This window comes from Malus domestica, chromosome 02, assembly GCF_042453785.1.
Source record: "Malus domestica chromosome 02, GDT2T_hap1".
Lineage (NCBI taxonomy): Eukaryota > Viridiplantae > Streptophyta > Magnoliopsida > Rosales > Rosaceae > Malus > Malus domestica.
In genome coordinates this window covers 27,203,501-27,229,386 of record NC_091662.1, presented here as the reverse complement: position 1 = coordinate 27,229,386, position 25,886 = coordinate 27,203,501, and the positions used below count along the sequence as shown (strand labels likewise).

General features: G+C 37.9%; 2 protein-coding genes across 3 annotated transcripts; both read left to right on the top strand.

Moving 5' to 3' along the window:
• Positions 1 to 1,653: 1,653 nt before the first annotated feature.
• On the top strand, positions 1,654 to 9,314 carry LOC103418434 (phragmoplastin DRP1E-like). The gene is made up of 15 exons (XM_070817416.1): positions 1,654 to 2,140; positions 2,426 to 2,489; positions 2,609 to 2,716; positions 3,263 to 3,364; positions 4,940 to 4,990; positions 5,079 to 5,140; positions 5,632 to 5,722; positions 5,824 to 5,888; positions 6,490 to 6,684; positions 6,777 to 6,896; positions 6,984 to 7,054; positions 7,634 to 7,859; positions 7,981 to 8,031; positions 8,117 to 8,527; positions 8,981 to 9,314. Exons 1-15 carry the CDS (start codon positions 2,012 to 2,014, stop codon positions 9,107 to 9,109), a joined length of 1,875 nt encoding a protein of 624 aa, XP_070673517.1. The 5' UTR covers positions 1,654 to 2,011; the 3' UTR covers positions 9,110 to 9,314.
• An 8,699-nt stretch (positions 9,315 to 18,013) lies between these two features.
• LOC103406833 (haloacid dehalogenase-like hydrolase domain-containing protein Sgpp) lies at positions 18,014 to 22,674 on the top strand. Of its 2 annotated transcripts, none has more exons than XM_008345819.4 (5): positions 18,014 to 18,482; positions 21,165 to 21,279; positions 21,364 to 21,518; positions 21,906 to 22,167; positions 22,283 to 22,674. In XM_008345819.4, the coding sequence occupies exons 1-5, from the start codon at positions 18,325 to 18,327 to the stop codon at positions 22,520 to 22,522; spliced, it is 930 nt and encodes a 309-aa protein (XP_008344041.1). In that variant the 5' UTR covers positions 18,014 to 18,324; the 3' UTR covers positions 22,523 to 22,674. The 2 variants fall into 2 exon arrangements, with proteins under 2 accessions (XP_008344041.1, XP_028949348.1); XM_029093515.2 differs by lacking the exon at positions 18,014 to 18,482 and adding an exon at positions 20,436 to 20,882.
• The last annotated feature ends 3,212 nt before the right edge of the window (positions 22,675 to 25,886 follow it).

Sequence of the window (25,886 nt, the reverse complement as noted above, 5' to 3'; positions counted from 1 at the left end):
CTCACACGGACATACACACTCTCACACACGGACATACACTCACACACACCCTGCATACAAACATACATACACACACACACACACACACGACATACATACACACACACACACACACTGGTCAGATGCACACACTGCACTCACACGGACATACACACTCTCACACATTGACATACACTCACACACACCCTGCATACATACATACACTGCATACATAATCAAATTGTACAACTTAAGTTGGTTCAAACTTACACACAATACACACACACACTACACAAACACACACACACACACACAATACACACACACACTACACAAACACACACACACACACAATACACACACACACACACACACACACGGCCACAATACACAAACACACACACACACACACACAATACACACACACACTACACAAACACACACACACACAATACACACACACACTACACAAACACACACACACACACACACAATACACACACACACACACACATACACACACACACACACACGGACACAATACACAAACACACACACCCACACACACAATACACACACACACACACATTACACTTACACACACATATTACATACACACACACACATATTACACTTACACACACAAAGATTACACACACACACACAGAAATTACACAGAGAGAGAGAGATTACATACACACACACACACACGCACACACACACACACACAGAGATTACAGAGAGAGAGAGATTACATACACATAGATTACACACACACACACACAGATTACATACACACACATATTACACTTACACACACACAGATGCACACACACAGATTACACACCCAAATTTTTACTTGGATGCTCTACCAGGTCAAATCAGTCTTTCAATCTCAGCCGTTTAAGAAAATGCATTGGTTCCCAGATTGGACCACATCATCTACCAATCTTCTTCCCCACAAAAACAAAAATAACTCAAATAAAGAAAAAAACCCATTTAACAGAAAACCAGCGGCGGCGCCTGGGGTGCTTACGACGGCCGCCAGCAAAGTAGTGAATGTTGCAGCAAATTAAAGAAAAAAAAACATTTTACCAAAAACCAGTGCAATCGGCTACCATGCATGCCTCTTCGAGTCCAAAACATTTAACAATCAGCTTAATTGACTTCATAAACTATCAAAAAATTCGAATTGACCCATAAAAAAAATCCAAAAATAAAAAATTCCCAAAATAGACAAGGATCACAGCCCAAAAACCCGAATTTCTCAAAAACCCAGAAACAAAAAAGCTGGAAGAAGGCGGCATTACCTCAACTTAGGCACCAACGAGAAGCTTTCGTCGATGAGGGTGAGGAGGACGACGACGAGGAAGCAGGGCAAGATCGACGACGAGCGACGAGCAGGACGAGGGACGTTGGGGATCCTCGCAGAGATGAGGACGAGCAGGACGTTGGGGATCCTCGCGGTTTTCTCTCTGTGCTTACGAGTCCGCCCAAAATTGGGGTTCTTCGTTAAGAACTCGTAAGGAGGCGTGTAATCCGAGTGAGTCCCACCTAAGCCCATTAAAGCTAATCCGGTTGCACACCAAACACAGGACTATAGTCTAGTCCAGTCCAAGCCTTGCTAATCCTGTCAAACAAACGTGCCCTAAGTCTCTCTACCATATCTTGAACATGAATGTCCTATTCTTCCAGAATGAAAGACTATTCAAATTTCAAAATTTGAAACGCGTTGCTTTTTAGCGAAGGCCCATCTCCTCAGCGGGGCCCGCCAGTTTTCCAAACGGTGCTCATTGGATTCAACCCCGAAAATACATATAATTCAACCTCGTCGACTTTGGCGGTTGTCCTAAAAACAGAGAGAGAAAATAAAACAGAAACGAGGGAGAAAAACTGTGTCATATTTCACCTTTCGAGAAGCATTCAAAGAGGAAGAGAAGTCAAGTTCTGCTGCTCCGCTGATTTTCCCATTTCTTAAGGAGTAAGCGAATTCAGGGTTTCAAATCAAGAGAGAGAGCTGAGATTGACGACGATGGAGAGCTTGATAGGGCTGGTGAATCGCATCCAGAGGGCGTGTACTGTGCTCGGTGACTACGGAGGCGGCGATAGTGCTTTTTCCTTGTGGGAAGCTCTGCCCTCTGTCGCCGTCGTCGGCGGCCAGGTCTGCCTCTCCCATAATCGCCTTTAACTGATTATTTCTCGTTTTCGTCTAACTCTGTCGTTTAAAGGGGTTTTTAGGGAGAAATTTTGAGAAAAGTGTGCAACTTTTTAGGTAGAGATTAATGGAAAGTTACTTGCACTAGATAAAGAGCAAATTTTTGGTTAAGAAGCAAAAGTAAAGCTGGACTTTTAATTGGATTTTTATTTTGAACATGTGTGTATATTTTTTGGAGCTGATTCTTTTTCCCCTTTTGTTTTTTGAACATTTGGGTATTTGTGAGAACAGAGTTCCGGGAAGTCTTCGGTTTTGGAGAGCATTGTTGGACGTGACTTTCTTCCCAGAGGATCTGGTTAGTTATAAACTTTGAGTGTATTTGGAAATGTTTAATTTTAGCTTACTTGGCATTCGATTATCATGCCGGTGTTGTTTTTGGTTACCATGGCGTTGTTGATTTTGTTACGATTTCAGGGATTGTGACGAGGCGACCTTTGGTGTTGCAGCTCCACAAGACAGATGAAGGAACCCAGGAGTACGCTGAGTTCCTTCACCTTTCCAAGAGAAGGTTCACTGATTTTGGTATGTGAATTATCTCCCTTTTATGTTTGCTTCACATTTGTTTAGATTTGAAGGTAGGTAGGTATACTAGATATGTCACTTAATAACAATGAAAAGCTGATAATTTTTAGCTCGTAAACAATAGATTATGTACAACTGCATAGTTTTTCAGTTGATCACCTTACTTGTAGTAGAGCTGGAAATTTGACGCCGAGTCAGTAAGTATACTGTATGGAGTTGGACCACTTACTGAAATTTCTTGAACACCTCCAGTGATACATTTATTTGAGTTTAGGTAGAAGCAACCTGGCAATGTGATTGCCATGCGATAAGGCTTTGTTGTTGTTGTTGTATATTTCAGCTGGGCTTCTAATAAACTTGTTTTCGGATTTGTCTTGTTTTTAGGATTAATATTAACTTGTGCACTTGCTCTTAATAAACACCTTAGCATCTTGACTTAACAGTTGCTACTTTTACTTAGAGATATTAGATTTTGCTTATGAAATTGTCTATTGTTTGCTGAAAGGAACTGACACCCAAAACTTTTATGCTGTTGTCTCTTTGCAGCCTTGGTTCGAAAGGAAATTCAGGACGAAACTGATAGAGTAACAGGAAAGTCAAAGCAGATATCTCCTGTTCCTATCCATCTCAGCATCTACTCCCCGAATGGTATGTTGCAAATACCGATCTTTTGTTTGTTTATTTATTATCTAAAGTTTGGATTCGCCCATTGGAAATTTGTTGTCCAATAACGAGCCGTAAATTTTAAAGCTTGCACAATTTAATGTTACTCTTTTGTGTGGGTGCCTTTTGCGGGTTAATGTGTTACAATTTATCATCTTTGTTATTCTGCTTAGTTGTAGTTATAACTGTAATTTGCTCGGATGTTTATTTCACATATCCACTTCTGCTATCCCGACTCTTTTGGCCACATTTGTATTACATGAATCTACGATGGGAAGGAATTGTATTTCTTTTCCATTCCATCTCTTAAAGGAATTGAATTGGTATTTCCAGTGAGTGTTTGGAACAATTGTAGGATTGAAGGCTAGGAATGAAATAAGATTCAACACATTTCCTTTAATGCTCTTTTTATTCTAAGCATTGAAAATATCATACGAACACACTTTTTTCTCCCTCTGGTCACAAAAATATATAAAGGTCGTACCCAGTGCACAAGGCTCCCGCTTTACGCATGGTCTGGGAGAGGTGAATGTCGGCTAGCCTTACCCCCATTTATGGAGAGGCTGCTCCCAAGTCTCGAACCCGAGACCTACCGCTCATGAGCGAGTTCACAAAAATATATAACATACAAAAAAAGACGTAATATCTAAAAGAACCATTGATGAACGTTGATAAAGGGAAGAAAAAAAAATCATTGATAAGCAGATGAGAAAGGAGAGTGGCTTTCTCATCTCAGATCTATATATTGGTAAACCGACCTAAAAATAAATAAATACTAGTAGAATATAAAGCTAGCTCCAGAACAAGCCATAGCCAATAATAATCGCCAGGGAAGGATGGACAGGGTAGAGATATCATAGCCAAACCAAAGGAGACAAGGAAAATTTTGTGAAATCAAGCAAAATTTCTAGATTGGAGATGAGATGGGTCAAATGTACTAGTGGGTTGATGAAATTCAATGACGATTAACTGATGAAGTACCAACGTACGCAGCTTTTAATTATGCACTGGAGAGATAAAGATTTAGTGAGGGATTCAATGGAGGAGCAGCACCAGCAAGCTTTTGTTCCATAGTTTTTAAATATTATTTTCACTTTAATTGGTGTACACGAATGGCCGAGGGGCATATGAAGTAATTTTTCATTACGTAAGTGAACGGAAGAGAAATTCGGGCGTCCCTGTCAGTATTGCAATTCAGGTTGTGGGGCAGAATTGACTGCAGGCAATTCCATAGACGTCTTTCTTTTATATTTTGATGGAATGGAAACCAATGCAGTTTCCGTGTAAGTACACCTCCATAACAAATGCGGCCCAAGAGAAATATGTTTCTATGTCAGAGGAAAATATAGTTGTAAGCTCGATACTTGATATTTGCAAATTAAGCGGCATAGTTTTGAGACCCCTTTTGATACTTTTAGGTATTATTGCTTTTAATCTATTTTTCCTTCTCTTGCTTTTATATTTCACTTTTCCACAGAGATGAATGTTGGAGTTTTATTTACATTATCAATTTTTGTGTTCGTTTCCATACACTAATTCTTGATCTCCTTCGTTTGGCAGTTGTCAACTTAACCCTAATTGACTTACCCGGTTTGACGAAAGTTGCTGTCGGTATGTTATATTTCCAATGATAATTGATGTGATTTGCATGATGCAAATTTATTTATCAGATGCTAACAATGACGGTTGTTCTTTTCAGAGGGCCAGCCTCAAAGTATTGTTGAAGATATTGAAAACATGGTTCGATCTTATGTTGAGAAGGTAATGAATCATTACGAAATCACATATAATTTTCACGGGAGCTTTGAAGTCACTGACTTGTCATTATGCACGGAAATATTGATGTAGTATGGTGTGGTTGATATTTTTGTTCACTGTATAACTTCAGTCTGTGAGTGGAATTAGATTTGGTAGAGCAAGTAGTTGAAGATTCCTGGCATTTTTCAATTCCAAATAGCCTTGTCAAAAGCTGTACTTTTAGTGTTTCAGTTTTATAAAATCATTCTGTCACTGCTTTATTTAAACATGTGGTGTTATTTTTACTTCTTGTGCCCTCAGGAGTGAGATCCGGTTTTGCAGGAATGTCAGAGGTTGGTCGTTGACTGACCTCTTGCATTCCCGCAACATAGGTCCTACTCCTGAAGTTTTTATGTGATTTCTCTACATCCATTAAAAGTCAATAACCATTTCTTTTTTCCTATGAACGTCAATAGTGTTCTAAATTCTAATTGATGTGTTTGTGCTTATTGTAGCCTAATAGCATTATACTAGCAATATCTCCTGCCAACCAAGATATAGCCACATCAGATGCTATCAAACTTTCTAGGGAAGTGGATCCAACAGGTATGCTCTATTTATTCTAGCGTAACCATTTCTGCCTTTTGACTTGCGCAGTTGTCTTATTGCTCTATTTTGTCTTCTCTTATATCATTTTCTTTACGCAGGTGAACGGACATTTGGGGTGTTGACAAAGCTTGATTTGATGGACAAAGGAACTAACGCATTGGATGTATGATCTCTTCCTTTCTTCCTTCCTTTCTTTCTTTCTTTCTTCCTTCCTACACAGCTAACTGTTATGTGAATGACTTTCTAACAAGTAAATTACATTAATACTTTCCAATAGTTGAGACCAGGCTCCTATCAAATTCCCCCACACTTAGCTTTTGCTAGTCCTCGAGCAAAACAACGGAACAAAACATGACCTAAACCTTCCAACAATCGCCTCAGGGATTTCCAATGGTACATCACATATTAAAAATCATCATTCCCATAGATTTTAGTCATCTTCACACTTAAGCACATACTTAATCATAGTCACCACGTACTAGTTCACATATAACCATTTAAAACATGATTTTGAATGTAGTAACATGCCTTAGAGAAATTGCTCAAGTAAATTACATTAATACTTTCCAATAGTTGAGACCAGGCTTTTAGCAAGTTGCATTTACATTTAAACTGTAGAAGTTTTCAGTCATGCTATAGTTATGTGTTCGTATTTAATGGAAGTGATCCTTCAAGCTCTACTGTGGTTTTCTTTACATGCTCTGTGCCTGAAACAAAGAAATATGTTCAAATATAGTTTACATTTCTTATGTCTGTCCACATAGGTTATTGAAGGAAGATCTTATCGCCTGCAACATCCTTGGGTTGGAGTTGTGAACCGTTCACAAGCAGATATTAATAAAAATACAGACATGGTTCTTGCGAGGCGTAAGGAGCGCGAATACTTTGAAACCAGTCCTGACTATGGGCACTTAGCTAATAGAATGGGTTCTGAGTATCTTGCAAAACTTCTCTCAAAGGTTTGACTCAGTTGAATGTATTTGAGTATGAATATTATTGTTGCAATTGAATATAATTGGGTATCATTTTGATGGGTTGATATTGTTTGTAGCATTTGGAGGCTGTGATTAGGGCTCGAATACCAACCATCTTGTCTATGATTAACAAAAGCATTGATGAACTTGAATCTGAGATGGACCATCTCGGTAGGCCTGTTGCCGTTGATGCTGGGGTAAGCCGTCTTTATCTGTGACACTTGACCATAAATGAAATGATATTTGAGCAATCATGAGTTTGTGACCAAGAGTTTGTATTTTAGGCCCAATTGTACACTATACTGGAACTCTGCCGTGCATTTGACAGGATTTTCAAGGAGCATCTAGATGGAGGGTAAGATCTACTTGTTTAAGCTTTGTCCCTCCAATGTTTACCTTTTTAAGGTAGTGGGGATTATTTATGTATTGTTTTCCCTTTAGTTCTCAAATCCTTAGCAAAATTGGCATAAGCTGACCTTGCTTGAGATATGATTGATGAGTATGATTGTAAACTCCATGTGGGTATTCTGTATTCAATACAGTATGCTGGACAGCCCATGCAGGTGATCTAAATATAATGTATTATGCTTAGTTAGCATTAAATTGTTTGGCTGGTTCCAGTATTTAATACGAAAGAACCTTGGACTATCATGGTTTGAAATTTGTAAGTAGTTAGTAATTAGGTAACTTAGGTTTTGGCTTTGGATTGGTTTTAGTAGGTTTTAACCCATCCTTTCTCTTCTGGATCTGGATAACCCTGGTGGTTACATGTGCTGGTACTTGGTTGCCAATAGTTTCATCTGTGTAATACTCTGCTTCATAGGGATTTATGATGTTAAAGTTGTATGTAGTATCATCAGATTTGTTGATTTCTTTTGACCAAAATAATTACTATGGTTTGTTGATATCTTTGTTCTTCATTTTGTCATATTAGACGGGCCGGAGGTGATCGGATTTATGGTGTCTTTGATAACCAACTGCCTGCTGCATTGAAGAAGCTTCCATTTGATCGACATCTTTCTATGCAGAATGTAAGGAAAGTGGTTTCAGAGGCTGATGGTTATCAGCCACACTTGATTGCTCCGGAGCAAGGTTACCGCCGCCTAATTGAAGGGTCACTGAGGTATTTTAGAGGGCCAGCTGAAGCTTCCGTGGATGCTGTAAGTTATCCTTTTTTCTTTACTCTCTACTATTCAGGTTGTGAGTGTTCTTAAAGTTCGTCTAGTCGTACAGAACTTTTGATCAGTCTTTTATCACTTACTGGCTGAAAATCCACTGTAGGTTCACTTTGTCTTAAAAGAACTTGTGAGGAAGTCATTAGCAGAAACTCAGGTGAATGGAGTTTATTGTTAGTTATAAATTTTAACTAGTGTTCTTTTAGTGAGAAACGGGATTGATATTGATGTTTGTAACTCAGGAATTGAAGCGCTTTCCTAGTCTGCAAGCTGAAATAGCTGCTGCATGTAATGAAGCCTTGGATAGGTTCCGTGATGAAAGTAAGAAGACAACTCTTCGATTAGTGGACATGGAATCTGCATATTTGACTGTGGATTTCTTTCGGAGACTTCCCCAGGAAATAGAGAACACAGGAAACCCAGGAAAGCCTGGTACAACACCAGCAGGAAAGCCTGGTACAACACCTGCCTCTGCTGTGGACCGCTACTCAGAGGGCCACTTTCAGAGGATAGGATCGAACGTATCCTCTTATGTGAGAATGGTGTCTGAGACACTGAGGAACACAATCCCCAAGGCTGTTGTTCATTGTCAAGTCAGAGAGGCTAAAATGTCGTTGCTGAATCACTTCTACATACAAATAGGGAAGAGAGAGGTACTCTCTCTCTCTCTCTCTCTCTCTCTCTCTCTCTCTCTCTCTAAAATGCACAGGAACACTTTTTGATGCTCATTGACTTATCAGAGTTGTTAAATAGGATAATACTCCTCAAAATCATGATTAAAACATATTTAAAACTTTCTGAAAATAGAAAAGTTTTAAAGTTTGAAGTGTCGTAATGGGTCTTTGATTGTCATCAGTGCATTGCTTGGAGCTGTTGCTTTGTTTTGGTTACTATTTTATGTGATTATGCCCTTTCAGTTTCCAAATGCGGTGTTAATTTTGGTGGTGAAAGCTTATGCTCTGAAGTCCGAACATCTCTAGTTCAGTGGTTCATGATAATGTGAAATACAAAATAACCACCAAAACTAAGAATGATTTTTGTTTGGGACACGAATAACTACTACCGCTTCTGTTTTTTAATTACTGTTGCTTTGGTTTGTGCTTCAGGCTAAGCAGCTTTCCCAGCTGCTTGACGAAGATCCGGCCTTGATGGAGAGGAGGCAAGAGTGTGCTAAAAGGCTTGAATTGTACAAATCAGCTAGGGATGAGATTGATTCTGTAGCATGGGTCCGCTGAGATGGATTATTATTCCGAGACGTTATAGTTACTGCTGCTAACACGATCGAATTTGTTGAATTGTTGGACAACAGAGATGTTGTCCTCTCTTTTTTTCTTCTGTTTTTCGATTGTTATTCTTGTAGGTGTTGACCCAAATTCTCATGGTTTGGGAAATTCTAGTATTTTTTACTATATATGTATAGTATATCAGATTGATCACGCATTACTTGTTTTTGTCTCGCAAATCTTTTTTTTCATCCCCTAATTTTAATCAGTTTTTGGACCAATATGTCAATGATTGGATTGTGATCACATTCCTCCCTTGCAAGGTAACGATCCTGTTTTGTCCTTCTTAATTCAAGTGAACTTGGAGCCACAACAGGGTTTGTCGTTTGCCGCATCACTTGTGACTCAAATTTGGTGCACAAAGTTAGTGTTCCTAGCATTATTCATGGTGTTTTTCTCGTAGTACGACCCTAGTGTGTGAAGCCCTAGGGGGTCCACGAGGCAACCGTAACCAACGCAGGCCACACCTTGCTTGTTTTGGATGACCACCAAGCGTTCACACCTTGCTTGGGACTCGACAAGGCACGAGGATCGAGCACACCCAAGCTTAGCTAGAAGGATCATTGCTTGGTACACCACTTATACTCAAGGTTTTAAAATACACTAGGTATTAGTTGGGCAGTGGGTTAGGATCTACCACCTTGGCAACTAGGGGGTTTTAGCGGATTTAAGTAAATTTATTATATATTGTATAAATAAGTTTGCCTATACTACAAATTACATAATTGCATTGAGATACATAAATTGCAAAATAGAATGACTTATAGATTATTAAGTATTAGAACATAATGAAAACATGGGGAACAAGTATATAAGGTGTTTGTAGACATTGAAATTTCGGTGAAATAAATATTGACAATTGTATTAAAATTATAACTTCCATTCACTTCACCTACAACAAACACTCATCCCACCTACAACATCCTCTTACTTCACCAAACAAATGGATGGTGGTGATTCATTCTCAAAGCCTATAAATAGGCTTCTCCATCAAGCATAGAAGAGGACTTGACATACATTTTCTCTACTCTCAAATTGGAAGAGAATTCACACACACCAAAGCCTTGAAGCCTCGAAACTCTAAAGCTCTCAAGCAAATCCCGAAGAATCAAGAAAGCCCTCTTCGTTCTTCGTTAAAATCCTCCTTCAAGATCAAGCCCCAACGACTCTTGAAGAAACTTCCACTAATTCAAGATCAAGCCCCGACGGCCCTTGAAGAAAGTGTTCATCATTCATCATCCGTTCATCCTAAAGATCAAGTCCCGACGGCCCTTTGGATCAACAACATCAACAAATCTACCCATTACAAAGATAGAATCAGAGGCTAAATTTGTAGAAGAGATTGTAACCCCTAAATCATTAATACAAATATTATTTTGTACACGTGTTCTTGTCTCATTCATCGCAGGAATTCCCGTGTTTACAATGTTCTCTAAGTATTAATCAATTCTCTTACAAATTATTGAAAAAAATGAAATGTAACTATTTTCTGTCTAAGTGAGATTGGTGGGCTAGGCGCATTTTTTGAATTTTCAAATGCCTAGGGATTAATCAAGGCGGTGGCCAGCCACCTAGTGCCTAGGCAGGGCCTAGACAGTGCTAGGCGGCGCTAGCCTAGGATTTTTAGAACAGTGTTATAATTATCTATAGAGATAAACTGTTGCATATTGCATAATTTTATCATATCAAGAGCTAATTTTGCTCTTATTTCTTTGGTTTTTGATTTTTGATTTTGTTGAAGGCAACCCTTCTGGAAGGGAGCAATACTATCTATATTGTATTGTATGATAAACCAAAGTTCCATTCTGTTACTGAAACTACAACTACAAAGTCCATATCGCAGAATGACTTCTCATCAGATATGAAGTCTGCTTCTAGTTCCACAGAATCCTAGTATATTTATAATTGAATTGTAAATCCTACTCCTATATTGATTAGTTGTGTTCTCCTATAAATATGAATGAAATCTGGTTCACTCATTATGAGTAAAAGTTGGTCCCCAGTGCGAGACTACAGTTACTTCTGCCTAAGCCCGTGACACTCCTATTACCTACAATGCTTTGGAAGCTTTACTCCTGAGTGCAGAACAACGTCACAATGCATTCTCTCTTCCTTCAGATGTCGACACCTCTGCCTTTGCTGCTGTGCGTGGTGGTTGCGGTGGCGCTATTCCTGTGGCCGTGTTAGTTCGTTTCGTGGTGATCGCAGTGGTGGCTATTCAAGTGGTGGTGGTTTTTCTCATAGTTCAAACAATTATTTTCCACAACATTCTTCATATGCAGCCCCTTCTTAGGGTAATCCTCTTCCAATGACATTCTCATACCTCATCCTGGTTCCAATGGCTTCTTCAGTTCACCGCAAACCTTCTCTTCATCTGGCCGCATTCAATGTCAGATTTGCAAACGCTATGGTCACTCAGCTATTGATTACTTTAATCGTCTCAACATGTCGTATGAAGGTAGGATTCCTTCGTCTGATCTTCAGGCTTATGCAGTTGTCCCTTCTTCTCATGTGTTTACAGCTGCACCATTTGTGCAACAATGGTTATTCGACTCCGAAGCCAACTCTGACATAACCAATGATGCTGGTCAATTACATAATCTTCATGATATCATGGAACTGATCAAATTTGTGGTGTACATAGTGGTCCAAGTTTGCGAATTTCTCAAATTGGTGACTCCTTTCTTCGCACCCAATATGCTTATTTTCGTTTGCCTAATACAATATATTGTTCTCAAGCCTCCACTAACATAATTTCTTTAAACCATTTTCCGATGATAATAATTGACTATTCACCTTACATCCCAATTTTTATCGTGTGCAGGATTCACGGACGGGGATGACCCTTTTACAAGGCCGGAGTGACAATGGACTCTATCCTTGTCGTTCTTCTCCTTAAACTCAAGGTTTTTTTTTGCTTTGTTAGGTGAACGTGTAACTGATGCTTTGTGGCATTCTAGGCTAGGTCATCCTTTGTTTTCTATTTCAAAACATTTAATTCTGTGAATAAATTGCCAATTACAGGCACGTTTTCTAGTCAATTTTGTCAATTTTATCCCCTAGGTAAGAGTCATAAGTTACTGTTTTCTTTATCTACATCAATGTCTTCTTCTCCTTTGGAATTAATCCATTTTGATGTTTGGTCTTCACCAACTCTTTCTGTTTCTAGTTTTAAGTATTATGTGATATTTGTGGATGATTTCTCCTGTTATGCTTGGTTATATCCTTTACGATGAAAATCTGATGTTTTCTCTACCTTTGTTACTTTTAAAAACTTAGTTAAAAAAAAAACTTAGTTTACAATATATTCAATTCTAAGATTAAGGCCTTTCAAACTGATGGTGGTGGGAAATTTGTTAATCGTATTTTCAAAACTTTTTAGATGAACATGGCATTTTGCACCGTCTCACATGTCTTCATCACCTTGAATAGAATGGTTTGGCCAAAAGTAAACATCGACACATAGTGGAAACCGGCCTTACTCTTTTAGCTCAATCCAGTTTGCCCACACCATATTGGGCCAAGGCTTTTCACACTGCTAATTACATAATTTGCCTGCTCGTACTCTTTTACAAAATCTTTCACCATATGAAAAATTGTTTCAAAAATCTCCTCAATATAATTTTTTCAAAGTTTTTGGTTGTGCATGTTATCCTTATTTGCGTCCGTACAATAACAATAAATTGTAATTTCGTTCCAAACATTTGTGTTTTCTTGGGTTATTCCCTTAATCATCATGGTTATATGTGTTTAGATCCCTCTATGGGACGCATTTTTTTTTTCTTGACAAGTTGTGTTTGATGAGAATAGTTTTTCATATCAAGAATCTATTGTTACTTTGCTGTCGTCGCTCTCCTTGTCTATGGATCTTGTCATTCACATTGGTCCGTCTCCTTCACCGCCACCATCTCCTTTGCAGCCTATCATATCGCAACCTGCACCCATTACCCAGCCTCATTCTGATGCTTCTCTTGCCATTTCTCCTCAACCTGCACCGCATCACCTTTTGCTGGTTTATACTTGCAGACCAAAACTTGCAGCTTAGCCTTTTAACCTTTCTGCACTGCCACCAAGTGACCTGCCACTAGCCCCATTCTCCAGTGCATCGGTTCCATCTACTCTCGAGGTAGGTAAATCATCCCATTCCATAGTTACTCGTGCTAAAGTTGGAATTCATAAGATTGTTACAAAGTATGCTTTTACTACTAATCTTGATCATGACTTGGTTGAGCCTAAGTGTTTTAGTCAGGCTAACAAATCTTCAGAATGGTGCAAAGAAATGGCCGATTAATTCAATGCCTTGCAAAGGAATGGTACGTGGACTTTGGTTCATATCCAATCCAATATGAACATCCTTCCAAACAAATGGGTTTACAAAATCTAGCAGAGATCCGATGGCACCATTGAGCCCTATAAGGCACAATTAGTCACTAATGGGTTTCACCAACAAGAAGGTTTGGACTACGGTGAGACGTTTAGTCCCGTTGTTAATCATGTGACTATTCGATTAATTCTCTCCATTGCAGTTCACTTTAATTGGCCACTTCGCCAATTGGATGTATAAATGCGTTTCTCCATGGAACATTGAATGAAGAGCTCTATATATGGCAACCATCAGGTTTTATTGACCCTCAACGTCCCTCTCATATATACAAATTGCATTGGTCTCTCTATGGTCTCAAACAAGCACCTCGTTCTTAGTTTCAGTGTTTTTATCAACATTTGGAAATGTAGGATTTATATCATCACATACGGATTCCTCCTTGTTTACTTTCTTTGATGGCTCTATGATCATCTACTTGTTGATTTATGTGGATGATATTCTTGTTGCTAGTAATAGCATGGCTCATATCACTTGATTAATTCAGCAGTTGAGTCAATTGTTCTCTATGAAGATCTTAGCCCCTCCATTATTTCCTTGGCATGAAAGTTCATCGTACTAGTCATGGTCTCCATCTCACTCAAACCAAGTACATCACTGATCATCTCAAATGTACCAAGATGGTGGATTGCAAGCCAATTTCAAGACCTGCGATTAGTGGCCGTCGTATTAGTGTGCATGATGGTGAACCATTATCGGACATCACCGAGTTTCGGAGTGTCGTAGAACCATTACAATATCTTTTCTTCACTCGTCCTCATATAACATTTGCTGTTAATCAAGTTTATCAGTTTATGCTTAAGCCAACTACACTTCATTAGGTTGCTGTTAAGCGTATTCTCTGTTGTATTAAAGGCACTTATACGTTTGGTGTCATTTATTGTCCGAGTGCTTTTCCACTCACTGCCTATGTTGATGCTGATTATGCTGGTGATCCTGATGACTGACGCTCTACTGGTAGATATTGTATTTTCCTTGACGACAACCTTATTTCTTGGAGTTTGAAGAAGCTACGAGGAGTGTCTTGTTCTAGTACGGAAGTTGAATATCGACAACTCGACTACATTGCCGCTGCTCTCTCCTAGTTTTGAACCATGTTTTGTGATCTTCACCTTCCTCTTGCTCATATGCGCCTCTGGCGTGATAATGTCAGTACCATTTCTGTTACCTCAAATCCACTTGACAACCAACGAATGTGCCATGTCGAGGTCGATTATCATTATGCCCGTGAGAAGGTACTTGTAAGGAACTTCAGGTTGATTATGTCTCTTCCAACTCACTGATCTTCTCACCAAGGGTTTATTTGCTGTTCGTTTTGAGTTCTTGTTGTCCAAACTTGTCCATATCGCAGAAAGACTTCTCATCAGATATGAAGTTTGCTTCTAGTTTCACAGAATCCTAGCATAGTTATAATTGAATTGTAAATCCTACTCCTGTATTGATTAGTTGTGTTCACCTATAAATATTAATGAAATTCGGCTCACTCATTATTGAGTTGAGTTCTACAAACATAGTCTTCTATCTTTCATTGTATCGCTATTTATTACATGATCATTGTGATATTAAGGTGCAATTTGATGTGTCAAACAAGGATTCTACTTGCTTCACAACAATAGCTAGAATATGAATCATATAGATATCTCCCATTGGACGAAAATGGGATTTCATAAGTGTGATTCACTTCAGATCGTGGCAGCTCTCCAACAGCAACTCACCAATTTGGTTCCCGTTTTACACATTGGGGAGGACGCAAAGGTTCTACTCTTCGTGATCATTGGAGTTTCAATTACCATACTCACCATCAAGCAAACGGTGTTTGTAACACCCCGCCCCTGAAAATATATATTTTGTTTACGGGGAATAATGTTGATGATAGGCCCAAAATAAACTCCCGCTTTATTTAGCAAAGTTTAAATCACGATTCTCTATTTAAATTTCTTAATTCCTCCTCATTAACTGTAACATATCTTAATCACTAAGGCATGTGCCTAGATTTTCTATCAAATCTAATTTTCTTCTAATAACTCAACTTCTCAACATAAAATAATTCTTGATTGACAAATTATGAGTTACCCACAAAATCCATAACCCAACTCATTCATCAAGAGCATAAGATAAATGTAGTAAATTAATCTACCAATTTCTCTTCTTAGACAAATTCTAAAGTATGATTCATCTCGGTTATTTAAGGCTGCATCTAACACTGTTAGACTGCCTACGTACCCGTTAGCGGGATCAAGCCTTTCATAGTTCACATATTCCAAAATTTAAACCAAATCTGAATATATTCATTTAATCCAACATATACCAAAATCGTATTAATATTCAAACCACAGCAATTTGATCTCAAAACATAATTAGAATAATGAAATTTGCATAAAACACAATTGTCGGCTCCCTGGCCGTGCGCCACTGCACCCGCCGCCGCGGGTGGCGGTCGGCCGCCCCGACTAGCTGGAAAATTAATTATTTCTAAAAATTCTCAAAAATTACAGAAATAAAGATCTCAAATAGTAGAGAAAACTTTATACCTGTGGCTAAGTCCAATTTGGCCTAGAAAGGCTCCAATTTTCCTTGAACCCACCGAAAACCCTATAAATGGGTGTCCTCGATTCGTCACCTCCGGTGCTCCGCCGTCCCTACCATTGTTTGAGCTTTGTTCCAGACCTCAAGGGGAGTCTAATGGTGGTGGAGATGGATGTAGTTTGCTTCAGATTTAGTGGATTCGAACACCCACTCGCCGCACCCCACCGTGCGGTTTCTCCCGATTTAAAGTCCAAATCCCTATATTTTTGGGATGTAATAGGAAGGGGGAGGTCGTGGAGGGGTTTCCAAGTGATTGTTTGGTGTAATTCACAGGAAAAATGGGTGAAAACCCATCGGAAATTGCTAAGGGTGCCGATCGGGTCGTGTCACCAAAGGTCGGGTCCCGATCCCCTGTTTCTCTTTTCCCTCCTTTCTCTCCCTGATTCCCTCCTTCTCCCCCCATGATTGGTCCGAGACTCTCCCTTATCTCTCCTTTCCTTTCCATCAGTGCCACACACGTGGCACTCCCCTTTTGTTTCAAGATTTTCTAGAATCTTCCCACTTAATGACAATATAATTATTTTACCCTCAACTTCTATCGTTCATAACTTTCTCATTATAACTCCGTTTCACGAACGGTTTGCGCCTACGCGTTCGTGAGATCGAACTCTATTAAAAAAATATAATTATAACCTCAAAAGATCTATGGATTTTAAATAATTAATTTCCAAACTTTAACCTTCGTAATTAGTTTAATTTAAAAACCGATCTCAAATAAACTAATATAATTTCTTGAAAAATAACATAAAATCTCAATAATACAATTACGTGAATTATAATAATTTCTCAATTCTATCTTCATAACCGTAAATCGATTTATTTTCAATTTTCTCCACATATTCATAATTATGAATATATTTCATATATTTAAGTTTTCAGGGTATTACAATGTTGCCCACCACCTTGCTCGTAATGCTCTTTTTGTTTTTAATCTAAGATGGTAATTGTGGTTCGCTACGACCTTTCCTATCAAAGGTTGGCGTACGTAATGCTCTTTTTGAGGATCGAAGGTTTTCTTGGTTTGAACAACTTTCTGATGACATCATTTATGATCTGTCGTTGGAAGAGTGTAATGGGCAGTTGGGTTACTTTGTTTAAGCTCCCTGTGTGGTGTAATGTTGTTGGTTCTTCTATCAATAAAACTCTTTATCTTTTCTCTCAAAGAAACAAAAATATCATACAAATATATTTATCCTTAATAAATCTCGTATCTCTTAAATAGAATTCTTTTGGCACCGAGTATTTTGTTTCTTACCCAACATACTTGAGAAGTTAGAAACATTTTGACTTCAACAATAAGATATCTATGCTAATGAAGTATTACATACCCGCAAGCTCAAAGATGAGCCATCAACTCTAAAATCTAAAACATTATCCCAAACTTTAGAGAAATATTTTAGTTCATCTTAAAACTTTTATTTCTGATATTGCATATTTGTGTATTCACTGACAATTATAACAATGCGGAGGTGTGTTTCCTTAAAATGTGACCAAGAAAAATTATCACTTAATACAATGTGGAGTTTATTCCTATAGTTAACTGGTTCTAAGTTGGGACCAAAAATTTGTGTGATGTTAAAAAAGATTATTATTTTATAAAGTATTACTTTAAAGAAGTTTTACTGTAGTTAGATTATGTTGTCAATATTCTTACTCTTCTAATATTTGTCTTGTATTGTCTAATTAAAATCTAAGGGAGGGGTTAATGATGTAGGTTTAGTTAATTCTGGACCACAATTATCGATCTTTTTCCATTCCGTGGTGTTCTGTCACTTCGTTTTTTCAGTAGTGGAATATTCTTTGGTTGCACTGATTGATTCTTGTAGGTGATTTTCAAAATATTTTATAAATATGTTGGAGGTTACGTGGAAGCAACCATCAGACTTAGCGAATGCTAGCGCCATATACTTACTATTTTGAAGTGAAAAAATTATAATAAGCGAAATTATTAACGCTATGTGACCGTCTGAAAGATTACTGGAGAATGAAAAGGGAATATGCAAGAGACATGGAACATGGCACACACGTCCACTGAAATCCACTTGTTTTTGGACTCAACTTAAATCTACAATCGTAATTAAAATTTCCATTCACTCACGTCAATTTGATATTTTTGGTATTAAATTTTGACCTAAGAAAGTATATCCTTATAGGAAACGTCCAGCTGCATATCAAACTCTTTTCTGACCACTTATAAAAGATGATAGAATTTGCAGAAGACTATATCAGCCAAAAGCTCATCACAGAAGGAATTAACTCAGCTTCTGAAATACCTTCCTTTCTTGTATCCAGTTTTTACACCAGCAGCAGCAGGATGTCAAATATTTCATCAAATTCTCTCCCAGCTGTTGATGACAGGTTTGCTTTTCTTTTCTTGCACATGAAGCTTCTCGTTTCAACCTCCTTCTTCCTTCTGTTTCAGTACTACTACATGTTTTAGAAATTTTGAGTTTAAAGATGAGTATTGAGTTATTTGTTTGAGTGTTTTGTTTTTGTTTAATTACAAACGTTAAGGCGGTTGGCCTGGGTAGTGGGTCCGCCCCTTTGCTTTCTATTTTCAATCTCTTTTTTATATATAGATAATGGTAGTTTAGAATATTGTATAGTCAAAGAAAAATATTACATGGTAGTAATGCGTCAGTCACTTTGCTTTTTATAAATTTTTAGGTTTTTCATTTAGTATGCACGCCTGTTATACTCAAAATATGTATCATTTTTAATGATTGTGTATATAAATTTCAAATAAGACCAATAACGAATAAAGTTTGTAGATTACGAGTAAAAAAAATACAATTAGATCATAATATTAAATAATTTATATTAAGTATTGCAATGTAACACGGTTTGCTTTTCCCACATCGGGATGATGATTGCTGGATGCACCTCCACCGTGCATGCGTTATCCTTAAGCAAACCAGTTTATTTTATTCACATAAGGAAGATAAATGCGTCTTTCTTTCCTACCAAGATAGGCTTTTATATTACGTATATCATTTTGCTTACAGGCATCGAATCGAAACACACGTACACTAATATTAATAGATACTAGCATTTATCTACATATTTTATGTATAAGAATATATTTTTTTAGAAAATGAGAAGGGAAGGAGAGAGAAAGAACGTGGGGGGAGTGAAAAGTTTTTTTTTTGTTATTTATTTATTTTTTTAATATTGAAGGTATTTTAACATCATCTGTAGATGAAGCTTCAATAAAAAATAGTAAAATTTGGACCTGTAAATTTACATTATTACCCATCATTTTTTTGTATGATAGAAGACTAAGTAATCTTTTCACCCTCTTTTAATTGATAAAGAAGGTTTCATTATAATATATTTTTTTAGAAAATGAGAAGAGAGGGGGAGAGAGAAGTGGAGGAGTGATAGGTTTTTGTTTTTGGTTATTTATTTGTTTATTTGTTTATTTTTTTTAATATTGAAGGTATTTTAACATCATCGGTATGTGAGACTTCAATAAAAAACAGTAAAATTTGGACCTGTAAAATTACATTATTGCCCATCATTTTTTTTTGTGTGAAGGAAGACTAAGTAATATTTTCACCATCTTTTGGTTGATAAAGAGAGTTTCATTAATTAATAGAGAAGAGATGATAAAATATAAGGAAAATTAATGAAAATGGCTTGAAAACTTTAAGTTTTAACGATAATGATCAAATACAGGGTAAAGTGAATAGTAACATAATTGACTTTTTAGTGTAAAAATGTGGTTTTTCGTTAAAGTGAACAGTACCAGGAGTTTTTCGTTAAAGTTTTCTAAAATATATGTTTAATCATGTATATTGTTTCGATTTAATCCATTCATTATTATAATTAAAATAACGAGAGGTGTTAAAATAATAGAAATAGTACATTCAAATGGGATTTAACTACAACTTACATGTATATAATATAATTATCATTTTCGACGGTCAAATAATAATTAAATGTAATAAATACATATATTCACATGAATTATTTTGATCACCAAATATCAATTTATTAAACACGTGTAAGTTTTGTAGCTAGTCCTAAATTGAGCTCCCTAAACAATAACTCATCGTTTTGTGCATTATTTTTGTATTTCACGAATCTAATGTTTTTTTCACATGTGATATTTTTCTTAACATATAATACTTTTCCCAGAATGTCACATGTATTTTGTTAAAGTTCTTAACAACAACCAAACGTTTGAAAAATACATGTGAGATTCTTGAAAAAGCACAAATTTTGTCGCATTTAGAGAAATATAGTTTATATTTAGTGTTTTTTATTTCTCAATTATTATATTTAGTGCTTTGACAATTGCAAAGGCGTAGTTAGTAAAATATGAAATGTGTGTAGTGCGTATATAATTCTGCAGTTTTGTTGTAATAACACTTTGAAAAATTCGGCCAATTTTTAAAATCTAAATTTTTTTAATTTTTATTGTAAGTTAAAGTTTTTAAATGTGTAATTTAACAAATCATTAGGACATTTACCAAAAACAAAACTCTATTTAAAAATATCTACATACTTATATTAATCAAACAAGTGCATTCCATAAAATCTTCGAAATATTTGCATGACGAATTGATGATGACTTGGGTTATGTGTCATTTGGCTTTTATTAATCCATAAGCACTTTTCCAAATTAAATTTGAAAGAGTAGTCCGACTTTTACCATCTACTTGTACCAACATTTATATAATCTCTTTAATAAAATTAAGATCCGCTAATGTATGTGGGCTCCTTCTTTATTAGAAAGATGTGTACAAAAAGATGGTAAGAATAATATTTTTGAATTTGATATCAAATGTATTAGCAACAATGATATGGTTTGTGATAAATGATGATCTTTCTTAACACTGTAATATTTCTTTAATATTTGCTTAATTACGATGATTGCGCACAAGGTAGTTGATGAAATGCCTCAAAGAACTTGCATAGTTTCTGTAAATTTGTCCAGACAAGCATCTTGTTTTATTTTATTTTCTTTATGTTTAAAACTTTTGTTGCTCTTCTGCTGGCCCTAATCATCCTTATCCTCCCATTTCGTAATGGCAGCAAATCCTCCCTGGCTTTTCTCGCTCCTCTTGAAGCAATTCTGTTTGATATCGATGGAACATTGTGTGATTCAGATCCCCTCCATTACCATGCTTTCCGTGAAATGCTTCAAGAAGTAGACCTCTCGCTCGCTCTCTCTCGCACACACACATACACGCATACTTAGCATATGAAACTCACAAATATTTGTGTACCGCAGGTAGGCTATAATGGAGGGGTTCCTATCACTGAGGAATTCTACAGTGAACATATTAGTGGAAAGAACAATGAGTATCTTTGCGGTACCATCTTTCCCGATTGGGAAATCAAAAGGGCAAGAAAATTCTTGGAAGATAAGGAAGCCTTTTTCCGAAGGTAAAACTATATCAAACTGTCTTTGATCACACAATTAATGTTCATTTTCTGTTATATAAAATGATTTGGCATATTTATGTATGGATATTGGATGAAGTTTGTACTTTTGTCACGAATGACAGGACTTCTATAGCTAAAGTTGTATCAACTACCACCTTTATTGATTTGTAAAAGATTCTGATCTTGTTATATATATAGCGTGTCGCATTACCTGTCTACATTCTGGATTTGACAGTGTCCTAGCATAACATGTCAGACTCCGGTAACTAAAAGAAGATTTCCGTTAAGACACACTCGATCTTAAGTGTTCAAGTTTTGCTTCTATCCATTATTTTTTCTGTTATCTAAGGAGAACCTTTCTGAGCCTAACTTACGACACACATGCAGATTGGCATCTGAAGAATTGGAACCTGTCAAGGGCCTTGACAAGTTGTGCAAATGGATTGAAAAGCAAGGCTTGAGACGGGCCGCAGTGACAAATTCTCCACGAGCAAGTGGGGAGCTAATGATATCATCATTAGGGCTCACAGACTTCTTTGAAATTCTCGTTATTGGAAATGAATGTGATCGAGCAAAACCATTTCCAGACCCTTATTTGAAGGCTCTTGAAACACTTGAAGTGTCACATGAGCATACTTTTATCTTTGAGGTTTGGCACTTTGGCTCTCAAAACTATATGCATTGCATTAACGATAACATTCTCTGAATGGAATTCTGATATGTCTTGCATCACACTCATCTTTGTTTTGTTTTTGGTTGTTAAGGATTCCGTTTCAGGAACGACAGCTGGAGTAGCAGCTGGAATGCCAGTTGTTGGTATAGCTACAAGGAATCCTGGGACGTCATTGATTAACGCTGGAGTCTCCTTCGTTATTAAAGATTTTGAGGACACGAAATTGTGGGAAGCACTGGAAAAGTTGGAGAAGAAGCCCGAGGCAACGGCAGAGGCAACACCAGAGGCAATAACAGTTGCAATTGCAACTCCAACTCCCAGTAATATATAACCTTATATATATTATGATTCTGTTCTGGTACGCTATTCAGGCATTCGGACATCTCAATCTTGTTGTTGTATACGAGTAAAAGCTTATTAGCAAGCACAGTTGTCAAATGACTCTTCTTTTGACGACTCGTGAATAAAAGCAACGTGATAGTATTTCTTTTTTTTTTTTTTTTTTTCATTTCACTTTTTTATTTACCAGTTGATGGTGCTTTGATGACATATTAATTGCATAATATTGAGGGCGGCGTAATGAGTTAGGATTAGACATGTTCAGGGTTCTATTTGAACTTGAACTCAAAACTGTTATCACGAGGGTGGATTCGGTCATTCAGAAAAATGTTGTGTTTGATTGCAACACCAGTTGGAAACTGATGCTCCAACTCTCATTTCAAAAACGCCAATTGACACAAGGAACAAAGGATGTGGCCTGGAAACTTGATTCTCGCTTGAGCAAAGGTACACTTCTCTTTTTCTTCACGAGCAGCAATTGTTTGTCCTGCAGATTTATGGAATACTTTCCATAATAAATTTAGGAATTTGAGTGGTTTTACTGCTACCAGTCTCGCCAACCAAAATCAAAGATTGGTTGGCTTTGAGAGCTTGCAAGAAGTTTCTTTTTGTTGCCAAACTAGCAAAGTCTTCCTCTTCTCAAGAATCTCATCGTACATCTGTGAACACGGAAAATTCCTGAAACGAAAGAGACAAGAACAACGTGCACAAACAAATATTATGTATTTGATGATTTTGGGTTACAATCTCTCTTTATTTTGATCCTCTGATTCGATCTCCGTAAGGTGTGTATTTGTGGATGTGTGGTTGATCCAAAGGGCCGTTGGGCTTGATCTAAGGATGAACGTTCTTCAAGGGCCGTGGACTTGATCTTGAAGGTGGATTTGAGCGGATCTTCAAAGGGGCTTTTGGGCTTGATCTTTGAAGAACAGTGATGAAAGGATCTCCAAGGGCTTTTAGGCTTGATCTTGACAGTGATGAACGGATCTTTAAGGGCTTTTGGGCTTGATCTTGAAGAACGGTTGGATGTGTGGATTTGTCGACGTTGTTGATCCAAAGGGCCGTTGGGGCTTGATCTTGGATGAACGGATGATGAACGATGGTGCTTTCTTCAAGGGCCGTCGGGGCTTGATCTTGAATTGGTGGATGGTTGATCCAAGGGCCGTCGGGGCTTGATCTTGGAAGAACAATGAACGAAGAACGAAGAACCCTTTCTTCAAGGGCCGTCGGGGCTTGATCTTGAATTGGTGGATGATTGTTGATCCAAAGGGCCGTTGGGGCTTGATCTTGGAAGAACGATGAACGAAGAACGAAGAAGGCTTTCTTGATTATTCGGGAACCTGGATGCTTGAGAGCTTCGGTGTTTCAGAGCTTCAGAGCTTCAAGGTCTAATATCAATTGCTTTCCTTAAATGAATGAAATAGGCTTGTATTTATAGAATTTTCCAATGCCTAATTTTGAATATAATATCCTAGATGAAATAAGTCGTTTCTGCCAGGTGTTGACACATGTCCTATTTGATGACTTTTCCAACTCATTTCAATTTTCGTTGAGTCACACGCTACGTGTAAAATTTATGTAATACATGAGCGTTGACACTTTGATTTATCGGTCAACATTTATTTACCGAAATTTCGATGTCTACAAATGCCCCCACTTCAAGGCGCGTCGTATACATGTGATTGTCACGTGTAGGAGATGCGTTTTGAAGTCCCTTACTGTAGATGTCGATCCAAGGGCCATTCGAGGCTTGATCTTGGATTGGGCTGGAGATTTCTTCAAGGGCCGTTTGAGGCTTGATCTTGAATTGGGCTTGAGATTTCTTCAAGGGCCGTTGAGGCTTGTTCTTGAATTTTTTGTTTGAAATTTCTTCGAGGGCCGTCGAGGCTTGATCTTGAAGGTTGAAATTGGACCACAAGGAGCTTCATGTGGTAGATGATCTTTGGCTTTGGTAGTGGGTGAATCGACACATATTTTGTTGCGCTTTGTTGACTTTCCACAGCTTTGATCTTGAACTGGGTTGAAGGATTTTCTAGATTCCTCCAATTGTTGATTTTCCACAGCTTATTCTTGAACTAGGTTTTGATTCAAGGGTGGTAGACACTTAATCTTGAATCGGACTTGTGATTTCTTCCAGGGCCGTCGAGGTTTGATTTTGAATTTGGCTGGAAGCTTCTTCAAGGGCCGTTGAGGCTTGATTCTTGAAGGCTGACTCGAACACACGGCAAGCAGGCACGAGGTGAAGGTGACGACTTGTTGCTTTGTTCAATTTTTCTAATTCACACCTGAGTAGTTTGGTCAACGGTATGATCTCCGAGATTGATGGGCTCCTCTTCCAATTGGTGACTTGGTCTTTAAGGATTTGATTCAAGGGTGGTGAATCGGCACGTGCAGCCCACAACGCCTAGTAAGTCGACCCAAGAATTTGAGGGTCAAAACGAGTTCACCGTCCTCAAGCAGATGCGACATCTTCTCGAGTTCTTCATCTCAGACTCTTTCTGCTGAGTTGACTGTGCATGCTGCATTCTTCTCTGCTTGTTTGTTTAGGCAGATGTGGCAGCTTCTCGAGTTCCTCAGTTCGGACTCCTTCTGCTGAGTTGATCGTGCAGACCGCATTCTTCTCTGCTTGTTCCTTCTGCACCTTGTCTCCACATGCTGCAAGGTATCATTTTCACTTGCCTTATCTGTCCTCCAAGCAGATGTGGCAGCTTCTTTGAAAGTACAGCAGCAGTGGAAGGCGAGTACTCGAGAGCAGTGCTAAGTAGGCAATCAGGGAAGGGTTCCAAGCAGTCGGTTCCTTACCCGAGTTTGAGTGGAAGTTCCGGCATATTGTTTTCTTTATCCTTGTCTTTGTAGGTAGGAACAAGGACAAAGGAAAGGACAGGGAGAGTGCATGATATGAGATACTCTTGCTTTCTACCCTGGTGATATGTGATACTTTTGCTTTGGAGTCATTAGCTTGCAGAGGTACTCCAAGGAATAAGGAACACTGAATGACTCGAGAGGTTTCGTTGGGAAAACATTTTTTTGAGATGAAGAGAGGCTCTGTGTGTCTGCCTTGCTATGGAAGGTGAAGGTGGACAGTTATAGGAAATTCGTTAGTACCTGTAGAGGTACTATTCTTTTACTCGTGTCGGTAACCAATGCGTGATTGATCAGTATGGCTTCACGTGCTTTCTTCTTTATCAGAATTTTTCGACAAATTGTCCGTAATTTTCATCAAGCTGAGCGTGCGTTTAATAGGTGTTGACGAGGCTGAAAAGACTGGCGCCTCTTCGATATCTGGGATTGGCGCTTTAACAAATTGCCCGTGATTTCCGCAAAGCTGAGTTTGCGTGTGACGGGTGCTGACAAGG